This window comes from Benincasa hispida, chromosome 9 (genome assembly GCF_009727055.1).
Source record: "Benincasa hispida cultivar B227 chromosome 9, ASM972705v1, whole genome shotgun sequence".
NCBI lineage: Eukaryota > Viridiplantae > Streptophyta > Magnoliopsida > Cucurbitales > Cucurbitaceae > Benincasa > Benincasa hispida.
This window is the reverse complement of record NC_052357.1, coordinates 90,571,750-90,582,437: the sequence shown is the minus strand read 5'-3', so window position 1 is coordinate 90,582,437 and position 10,688 is coordinate 90,571,750. Positions and strand designations below refer to the sequence as shown.

The 10,688-nt window shown below is 31.4% G+C and overlaps 1 protein-coding gene across 1 annotated transcript; it reads right to left on the bottom strand.

The window, feature by feature from the left end:
- Positions 1 to 429: 429 nt before the first annotated feature.
- LOC120086780 (gamma aminobutyrate transaminase 2-like) lies at positions 430 to 5,908 on the bottom strand. Its single transcript, XM_039043574.1, has 19 exons — positions 5,763 to 5,908; positions 4,705 to 4,850; positions 4,470 to 4,554; positions 4,267 to 4,339; positions 4,023 to 4,120; positions 3,352 to 3,444; positions 2,994 to 3,067; positions 2,877 to 2,915; positions 2,680 to 2,768; positions 2,494 to 2,570; positions 2,340 to 2,414; positions 2,134 to 2,181; positions 1,975 to 2,058; positions 1,804 to 1,891; positions 1,660 to 1,738; positions 1,440 to 1,530; positions 1,282 to 1,360; positions 941 to 1,056; positions 430 to 743 (listed from the first exon to the last, which is right to left on the bottom strand). Exons 1-19 carry the CDS (start codon positions 5,802 to 5,804, stop codon positions 669 to 671), a joined length of 1,551 nt encoding a protein of 516 aa, XP_038899502.1. The 5' UTR covers positions 5,805 to 5,908; the 3' UTR covers positions 430 to 668.
- Positions 5,909 to 10,688: the final 4,780 nt, after the last annotated feature.

Sequence of the window (10,688 nt, the reverse complement as noted above, 5' to 3'; positions counted from 1 at the left end):
AGCATGATAGATTGAAATATTGAGTTGATCGACCAAAACTAATCAAAAGTAGTTGGCTGGAGAAGAAGAGGAGTTTGGTGCAACCCGTTTGTACTCCTCGACAATTAGGATCTGTTTGAGCATTTTTGGATGGTTTGATGGTAGTTTGGTTGGAAAATTGACTCCAATTGTTGTTGCATTCCCCTACTAAATTCTAAATCATAGAAAGAAAGAGACTAAATTCTAACCTCTTTTTCTATCTCAGCATTTTATTAAGTATAACCTCAAGTTCTCAAGTGTTCATCTGCTCAAACATATAATGTGTATTTTGTTTTGTTTTTTTTTTTTATAATTTCAATTTGCATAAGAGATGTACAACTAAAGGTTATTCTTAGTGTATCCTATTGGCACTTTATCATCTTTTCCCCCTTGGATTTACGAAGAATGAGATTGATAAGAATTCCATGTTTAAATATTTAGTTGAAACTTGAAATATTGATAAAGGGTGGAGATGGACAATTAAAATTGAAAATAATACACAAGCTCCAATATGACTTTTCTGTTTATTCTTGACTTATTCAGAAACAATTGGAGCGAACACTAGAATAGAACTCACTTCACACATTCAGCTTCACGTTCATCTAAACAAACTTTTCAACATCATCCAATTAGGCTACAGGTCGGTTCCACTACTTGTGTTGAGATTTGAGTTCCTTCACCCTCGCTTCTGTGTCCTTCAATGCTTTCCCATAGATGCTTATAATCTGAAAACAATATCATTTTAGAATGGTAACAATCAAGCTCCATGTTCATTAATTAATGCTTTACATAAATAAGTAGTTTTTGACGATTTTAAAATCACTTCTAAATCGAGTCCATGAAAGGATTTTTCTTTTATCAAAGACAATAAATTGGAAGGAATTTTGTTGTAACATGGAGGATGTAAGAATTTGTGTGGTACCTCGTCAATTTCTTGAGGTGTGATACAGAAGGGAGGACTCATGGTTATAGTATCCCCAGAAACGCGTACTAACATTCCGTACTTCTCACACATTTCACCAAAATATGCAGCTACCCCTGCACATTAAATGGAACACCTTGTCAAAACAAATCTAGAGACATATAGTAAGAGAAACCTACGAGTTTAAACACATCATTGCTATTTTTCATCAAGTTATGTATTTATATGTTTTACTTTTGGTTGGTGATTAAAAAATGGGGTTTGAATTTATGAGATGTGAAGCGTTGATAATATTTGAAAGTTCTTTTATCTATATGAGTTCAATCCACAGAGGTGTTTACCCCATTCAGGAGGAAATGGATTGTCGGGTGATTTGTTATCTGTGAATTCTGTGCCTGAAATCAATCCCGTCCCCCTTATCTGCGAAAAGACCAAATCAAGTTGACACAAGCAAAGGTATGAGAGGATAACAAGAATGAAACAATTACACGAACCATACCTCTCCTATGATGGGGCTGTCAATGTAGGCTTTTATACCATCTTGAAACCTTGGAGAAAGCTCATTTACTCGCTCAAGAATATTTCTCTCCCTACGAAAGAACGTGTAAACAGTAAGTCATTCATAAGTTCATAACCATGGAGATTGAATACCGAAATATTCTTATGGTTGCAAGGTAGTCTTCGGTTTGTCAACACTTGATTGAAAAGATCAAACATACTTGTATATCTTCAATGTTTCAATTGCCACAGCACATGCAACGGGATGCCCAGAATATGTAAATCCGTGGGCAAAATTACCTGAACAAAACGACAATCAATTTGTCTATAAGAGAATACTTTTGTTTGTGCCATAACTAACATACCAAGCTTATTGCTTTGAGAGTGTATGACATCTGAAATTTCAGGGCTGACAAGGACACCACCAATAGGAATATATGCAGAAGAAAGAGCCTGCAAAGTTAAGCGCCAAAAACAGGCATTATATTCAAATATCTTCTTCTCAGGCTATTCAAATTGACACAACTTCTCTTCACCTTAGCAATTGATACCAAGTCTGGCTTAATATTGTATTTATCACAACCGAACATCGTCCCAAGCCTTCCAAAACCACAAATAACCTATGGCAGGGAAGAGGTTACAGGGCACTAGGTAAGAGAAGTGAAATGTATGGTGGCCAGTAATGTTTGTATTACCTCATCTGCAATGAAAAGAACATCATATTTCTTCAGCACAGCTTGGATCTGCACATGAAATTGAAAATTAGCGAACAATTTTCGACTTTTTCTTCTTTTCTTTTATTATGAAGAATTGGAACTCTAGAAGCACTCATGAATACGCATCTAAATAAGAAAGTACGAACATTCGATGTTTCGAACTTGTACAGAAAGTGGCCACTTACTTTTTCAAAATAAGTTGCAGGAGGAAGTATCACACCACCTGATCCTATGACGGGTTCGGCAATAAAGGCAGCAATCTGAAAGAAACAAAGGTTAGAAAAGATCATTTGCATATGTCAAATATTTGAACTTTCAAATCAGGTTTTGTGACATTACAGTCTCAGGTCCTTCCTTTAGAATAAGACTCTCTAAATTGTTTGCTAATCTCGACGAAAACTCTTCCTCGGTTTCACCTGGCACATTATTGACACGTTTAGCATTATAAAGGTAATGCTCTCAACTTTGTTGTCCTATAAGAATATCAAAGTGCACACAAATAAAATAGAGCAGTTCAGTGGCAACCGGGAAGATGATAGCGCCAGTAGTGAGGACAATCTGTGTGCAGGACAAATGGAACAGGAAGATCAAATTTTTGATGCAAAGCTGGAATACTACAAAAAAAATATCCCCAGTTAATAGGCGTTGCCCAAGCAAGTTATTTAAACTTTTTGAAGTATTTGGAGAGTTTCTTAACAACATGTGTTTGATTATCTTCGTACCCGGTAAGACTGGCCGCTACAAGTGTGGAACCATGGTACCTGAGATAGCAAAGATAGCAAGACTTGATGAGTAAAATGAGTGGATTTCATGTTTGAAAGGAGCATTATTGAACATACCCTTTCAAACGAGAGATGATTTTCTTCTTCTTTGGTCGCCCCAGTGCATTATTATAATACCAAACCAGTTTTACCTACATGAGTTAGAAAATGACATTACTCATCTGATTTAAAATCAAAGTAGCTTAGCACATCACATACAGACGTTAATTGAATTGACTTGGGGTATTACAGTTATGATCGATGCACAATTACATTCAGTTCAACTGGACACTTGATGATCTTAAATTAAGCTTTCATATTTACCTGACCTCTTTCCTTTCAGTAGTTGGGCAAAAGGTACTTAAATTTTCAATGAGTCAGAATATACAGCTTACTGACATGATAACAATGCAGAGTGAAGGTGCAAAAAAGGCACCTGAGAATCATTCGCTTCTGATCCACTATTTGAAAAGAACACCTTCCCCATCTTCCTTGCTGTAAAAATTTCAAGTATTTCTTTTGCTAGCTCCTGCAGGAGGCATCGTGATAAAACATGTTAGAGTATTTATATAATATTAAATTTACTTTCACTTATTAGCTTTAGTTTTTGGGCCAATCGGTGATTTAACATGGTATCAAATAGAAGTCATGTGTTCAAACTCCTACAACGTTATTTACTCTTCATTAATATGTCACGAGTGAGGGGTGCATTAGAACGTTGGTATAATATTAAATTTGTTTTAACCATTAGTTCGGGTATAATATTAACACAGATTGATTCTTTCCAAACTGTGTTTGATTTCTTTATACCTGAACTTTCATATCATGATATCAACTAGCAACTTTTATGTCATTATATCTAACAGCAAGATTGCTTTAGTGCATTTTTGGGGAGTGATAATTGAAGTAGTAATTTCAAAAAAAGAGAGTTAAAAATACATTTTTAAAATTAATTTTTATACAATCATAATGTTTGATTTCAAATCTTAAAAGTGATTTTCATGTATTTAAAAGTGATTTATGGTAGGTTTTAAAGTGATTTTAAACATGACATATTTTAAAATTACTTCCAAACATACACTTAGTTTGAGAAGGTAAAAGGATTACCAGAGAAGGTTTCGTTGTGCGATTCCAAAAGGAATGATAAAATGGCAGTGTATTGAGTTGTTTGGTTGCAGCAGCAACAAGTCGAGGCTCACTTCCCCCTGCAAATATCCAATATTCGTACGCAACTTGAAGCACTTTAAATTGCATTTGAATTAGATTTCCATATTTTTTAGTCTCTCCTATGTTGTTATTTACCGACATCAAGACTTCAAAAACCATTATATACTTAAGACAGTAAGAATACCCAAGGATGTGGACCATAAACCAGCAAGGGAGTCGAGATATTTCTTCCCGTTAATGTCGTAAACATAGGAACCCTGCAGGCACGATAAATTAGCATAACCAAACCAATCCAATATTGTAGAAAGATATTAACGGATTGAGAAAGCCCAAGTCCTTGTGGTATTTGCAGGTAATATAGTGTTGAAAAGTGACCAGGAAGTCTACCTCAGATTTTTCTATGACCAAGGGATTCACATCAGCAATCTGCCAACCAGGAGTGAAAGGAGCAAGCATACCATGGCCTTTGAAACTGGGATTTCGGATGTCAAATATGTGAGATTTCATATAGTTTCAAATTGAAAACGCTATGAATGGATGAATATATACAAGTTGATGTACAGAAAAGGGAATTTGAGAGGCATTTGTGAAAAAAAATCTTGTCACGAATACTTCAAGTTACCTTTGACCATTTCCTGTATCAGTAGTTGAATTATCATCCTTTTGCAATGATGCTGCCGTACCATACGGCTGGGAAAGTAACTGAACCTGAATGAGCCGCTCACAAGAAGTTTTAAAAGCAGCAACATCTTTTGCAGATGAACCAATCTGGAAAGAATTAAGATGCATGAGTTCATATTGAGTAATACAAACTTCCCTAAATCTGACAAATCACAGAAAACAAGCATGCTTTATGGGGTATATTCTGAAACTCATTTTAATAGTTAACCTTGACCCTACTGCCCAAAGCAATAAATATGTATATATATATATATATATAAAGTACTACGTAACTTTGTTTAAAAAATACTCCTATTCTTTCAAAAATTGCAATACTACCTCTGACTCTTCTTTTCACATAAAAGTTTTTAAATTGTCCTTAGGGTAGAAAACCCATTAGAATGTTGGACGTACCCAACGTTTCTGAATGTCATTCTTTCAGATTTAATGTTTGCAAGCATCCTAGTCATCACTGTGTCGATTTTTCGTCCTACAATCTAAATGATTTTTATTTTATGGATAGTTTTAAAATATTTATAAAAGGTCAAAAGGTATTTCTGCAAATTTTAAAAGAATAGGGATATTTTGAAATAATAAGTGAAGCTCGGGATAATTTTTATAATTTAGCCGAAGATAATAAAGGTATGTTTCCTATTTTATCTCTCCAAACGCCTCTAGGTACTATAGTTGAGCCTTGGGAATGATTAGGAAAGAATCCAACTTCCATTAATTCGAGGGAGTAGGAGGATACTTTGGGGCAGATTAAAAGCATTTTTAAAAGAAGACAAGTCGCCTCGGCAAGATCAAAAACCCCCGTGCCAAAAAAATTGAATCTCTAACGACAGAGTACAACAACCCACAGTTACAAGACACCATAAACGTAATTAGAAGTTAAGTTCAAGGACATGCAGGGTGAGAAAAACTATAGAGAACAAAACAAACAGATAATGGGTCAATCAAAAAACACAAGAAGAAGATGAAAGATGATCAAATTTGAAAAGGGTAGCGATGATCTGAAACCTTGGGTTTGATAATCGTACGAAACAGTTTGTTGAACCCCATTTCTAGTTCAAGAGGAAGCAATAAAAATGGAGCTGCTATAGAAGCAAAGGAAGAGTAGTAGAGTGAACCGTACAGGGACTGATGAGCACACTTTAAAAGCGTTGGAACTCCATCCTTTTCTCAATAATGGAGTCGTTGTTACTGTGTCTCTTTTTTAAAAGTTTGAGACACCATAATTTCCATTTCGTCTTCTTCTGGTCTTTGATCAAACTTGCTCTTGAAAATCTTAAAGCCTAGATGATAGAAAATAGCATCAAACTTTACAGCTTGTTTCAGTAATACTTTTCAACTTTTAAAAAGTTGCACAAAACCCTTGTACTTTCAAAATTATCCTCTTCCTTAAGTTCTGGATAGAAATCGTTTCTTCTTTTTTCCACATCTCCCCTCTTTCTTCTTTACTAGTCCATTGGTAATTCCCCTTTTTACTTAACATCGCCACCCCCCCACTTTGCCCTAATCCCAAATCTTGCAAACGAATTTCTTCAAGATTACAGAGTTTAACGATATAAAATAGCTCACCAGAGGAAAAACAGAGCATCGGCATTATCCAATGAGAACGGTGATCGGAAGTTTCGCCATTGCCGCCACGCTCGGTTACTAAAAGAATTCAAATCAACAATCGATGGTTGAGATGTTAATCCTAACACGAAGCCAAAGGAAATGAAAGGAACTATGAAATGTTACTTCGTCTTCGAGTCGGAGGCTGTCGCCATTGTTGTCGATAGATAGCGAAGAGCACCGTTTTTTTGCATTTAGAAACCCTTTTTCCCTCCAAAACATAACCGTAAAATAATTTTTTTATAATTTTTTAAAAAATAGCTTAAAATATCATTTCGATTTATATAATTTAGGTTGGTTGGTTCCATTTTAATTATCACACTTTCCAATTCAATATTTTTTTATATATTTTAATAAATCTTAAATTTAATTATTCTGAGTTAATTTTATTGAAATTTAAAATAATAATAATAATTCTATGATTCTAAAAAATCATTTTTATGTAAGCAAACTGGCATACAACGAAAAATCAGAAAAGCAAATCAAACTAAATCGATTCCACGATTTGGTTCAAATTTTTAGTATAAAATTAGATGACTTGATTTGTATATGAAGAAAACAAAATATTACTAGTTCAAATCGACTTTTTATTGAAAAAACTATTCAAACCCACATTAAATTGATGGTATATATACTCTTAAAACTAAAGTCTAACCCTAGGTCTTTAATATTATGTTTATTATGGCACATATATATTTGTTGTTTAGAATAAAGACCAATTATCATGGTGCATGTAGCTAAGTGGTATTGACATGTGTTTCGATCTAAAGAATTATCATGGTGCATGTAATTTTGCTATTTTGTAAAAAAAAAAAAAAAAAAAAAACCAAAATCGATAACCAAACCGACAATAAATCGAACTAATAAAAAGTGATCCATTGCTTTTATCCTCTATTAGACATCAATTTGGTTCTCTTCTTTATAAGATCGATTGATTTGGTTCTTGGTTCTCCACAAGATTGAAAAAATACTTCCAACTTTCACCCCTACAAGCAAATATAATATTTAACATAAATATGTTCTTAAAATTATAGGAAAAATGTTAATAGATAATAAAAAGTTTTAAAAACAATCAACAATAAACTAGCAGTAGAAATTAAATCTTACATTTATACAATTGAAATTTTAGTGAATAAAATTAACCTCGAACAACCCAGATTACCCCAACCCAAAATGTAAGGGTAGAGATGGGTAAGTTTTATTTTTAGGTTGGGTTGGATTATACTTTTTCTATTTTTGTAGTTGGATCATGAGTTGGCTATAAAAAGAATTTGGTTCGACCTAACCCAAGCCAAATTATATATATGTATATTTCTCATTTGTTTAAAGTTTGATTACTTTATATCGGTGAATTTGTGAATTTTTAATATTTTTTTAGAATTATTATGATGTTTGTCTTTGTTTAAAGTTTGTAATAAATATCATCGATATTTGTTATTTAACATTTGAATTTTATGAGGTTTAGTTATCAGTCATGTGTTATAGTTAAATTTATGTATTTTAAATTAAAAAGAAAAAAAAAGTTATAACCCGACAATTTAACCCAACTAACTCCGAATTTAAGGGTTGGGTTAGAAAAATTTTTGGATTATCAACTCAACTAACCCAAATTTTTGAGTTGGTCCAAAAAAAAAAAACAACATTAACCCAATCCAACCATATACACTTCTAATTAAAATACGTTAAAATCTAAATCACATAAATGTAAAAATTATTATTGAAAAGAGGTAAAAAGTATATATAATGAATATATTATAGATTAAGTTATTTTCAAGAAAAGCAAAAGGATGGTCTTCGGTTGATTGCTGCGTCAGCCACTAAATTTGTCTCAAAAAAGAAAAAAAACTTTAAAGTTTATCTTTACTTATTATCATAAATATGTAAAGTAGTTGAATTTTCAAAGAAAATTACAAAATATAGGACTTTTTTTGCCCATACCCATATACATATTTTAATTAATAATATCTTCCAAGTTGTTATCACACATATATATATATATATAAAATTCTAGTCTAATATTTTATTTCAAAAAAAAAAAAAAACTTAAACTATTAATTTAGTCTCTAAACAGATAAAATTGTGTCTAATAAATCTTTAAATTATTAAAAATTGTCTATCAAGTTTTTTGATCTTTCAATTTTATATCTAATAAATTCATGAACTTCTCAAAGAAATTTATTTTAACTCATATCTTTGTATGTTTGTTTTTTTTATATATAAAAAAAGTTAAGTAAGATAATAAATATAAAATGAGCAATACTTTAGTGCATTCCACTCCAATCATATAATATAAATAAAAAAATAAAAAATATTTTTAAAATATTAAGATAAAAATAAAAAATTATCATGTAACAAATTACGATGAGATAATCTATAATGCAAAATTGAATTTAGGCACGTGAGCACAAGGGAGGAAAATGGCCAAACAATTAGTGGCTAGGATAAGGTTCAAATCATTAATAATGTTGAAGCAAATATTAGCATGGGTCCATCCTTTGGACTAAAAGCATCTTTTTATTTTTATAATCAATAATAATTGATGGATTTGTATTTGACCAAGTGTATAATCGGATATTAACTTCATGCTTATTTGACCATTTAATCATTCTTTTATATATATATATATATATATAATTGCAAGTTTATTCTATAAAACTTTTATATTTGGATAACGAGTTCTTAAACTTGATATATACTCTTTCACTTGTGCATAGAAGTTCAAATCCTCGTACTTCCACTTATTGTATTAAAAAACGATTCTTGAATTGTAATGTTTAGTTACTTATGTTTGATAAGATTTTTTGTGTCTAATAATTCTATTTTTTTTAGCTAATAATTCATTGTTCTAATTAAGTTTATAAATACTTTTTGTATCTTTGTCTAAAAAAAAGAAAACTATTTGAACTTATGAGTTTCTATGTCTGGTTATTTAAAGGACGTTTGGTGTAAGGATTGTCTTAAGACTAAAATAATCATTTCCTGCAGTTTTTACTATTTTACATTCATCATTTTTTATTCTTTGCCAGTATTTACTATTTCATTCTCAAACTAAAATATTTTACACCTAAAACACATACTATTATAATCCAAATTAAAACAATCTAAAGAAATTTTTATAAATAGAAACCAAACCAACTTCTGAAAAATTAAAAATAAAACTTATGTTTTAGGGAGAAAAAATTAAGAATTCACAAGTTTATTTAGAAAAGATGAAAAGTATTCTATAGATTTGGGTGGTTATCAAATAATAAAATCTAAATTTTTAAATTTTGGTTTAATATTTAACAACATTAGAAAAAGGTACACGAGGATATATATAAAAAGTATGAATTAAAATAACATTTATAAATTTAATTCTCACATGGATAAAAACCTAAAATGGGCCTAGATTTTTAAAGAAGTGCATTGATTGATCCAATTATTTCAATATTAAAATTCCATGCTAATCTGTTTTAGTCAAAACTTGAAATCTTGAAAAGGAGTTTTCTTTTTCAAGATATGAATGATTAAAGTTAAGAGAATCCACACACTAACTCCAATATGATTTCTTTTCATCTTTATTTATTCACAAATAATTGGAGTTCATGCAATATAATTCCCACTTTATTCATTCACTTTTACATTCATCTAAACAAACCTCAATTGGTATTTAAAATCCTTCACTCTCTCTCTTCAATGCTTTCTCATATATGCTTATAACCTAAAAATAATATAATTTTCAAGATTATAGCAATCAAGCTTATACACATTGATGCTCTACTACACTAAAACCAATACACATACACACACACATATATAGAAAGACACATATTATTAGAACAATTTCAGTTAGTTGTAATAACGAAAAAATTAAGGAAATGGAACAAAATGTTAATAAATCCAAATTTCTAGAGTTAAAATGTAACGACCCGACCCCCCTAGAACTCAAGCTAGGTCGTTACTAAACACATGCATGCATGGAACTTAAAACGACACCCTTTTATAGTGAAATAAATGTTAAATAAATAAGGTAAATTTAAAATATATTCATTAAATTCAAATATTAAAATCAAATGATATGGTATCCATAAGTCATAAACCGAAATAAAAACAAATCTCAAACGGTAAGTTTCAAATGTCAAGACTGAAAGTTAAAAACATAAAAGAACTCTCAAAACATGAGCGAAAGCGTTAAAACTAGTCCCCAGTGGCTCGTTCATGGATTCCTCTTGTCATTCGCCGGCGCGTCCCTAACCTTACCTGAAACATAAACATGAGAAAGGATTACCCCCACTACTGGTGGAACGTAAGCACTCTCCTAGTCTTCATGGGACACATACATACATG

Bases quoted from the DNA above. Each gene is read 5' to 3' on its own strand.
- LOC120086780 (XM_039043574.1), bottom strand. From the start codon at position 5,804: ATGGGGTTCAACAAACTGTTTCGTACGATTATCAAACCCAAG. The intron at 4,340-4,469 runs GTAGACTTCCTG...TCGTGCCTGCAG, and splicing joins TGGTCATAGAAAAATCTGAG to GGTTCCTATGTTTACGACAT. The intron at 744-940 runs GTACCACACAAA...TATTGTTTTCAG, and splicing joins CACCTCAAGAAATTGACGAG to ATTATAAGCATCTATGGGAA.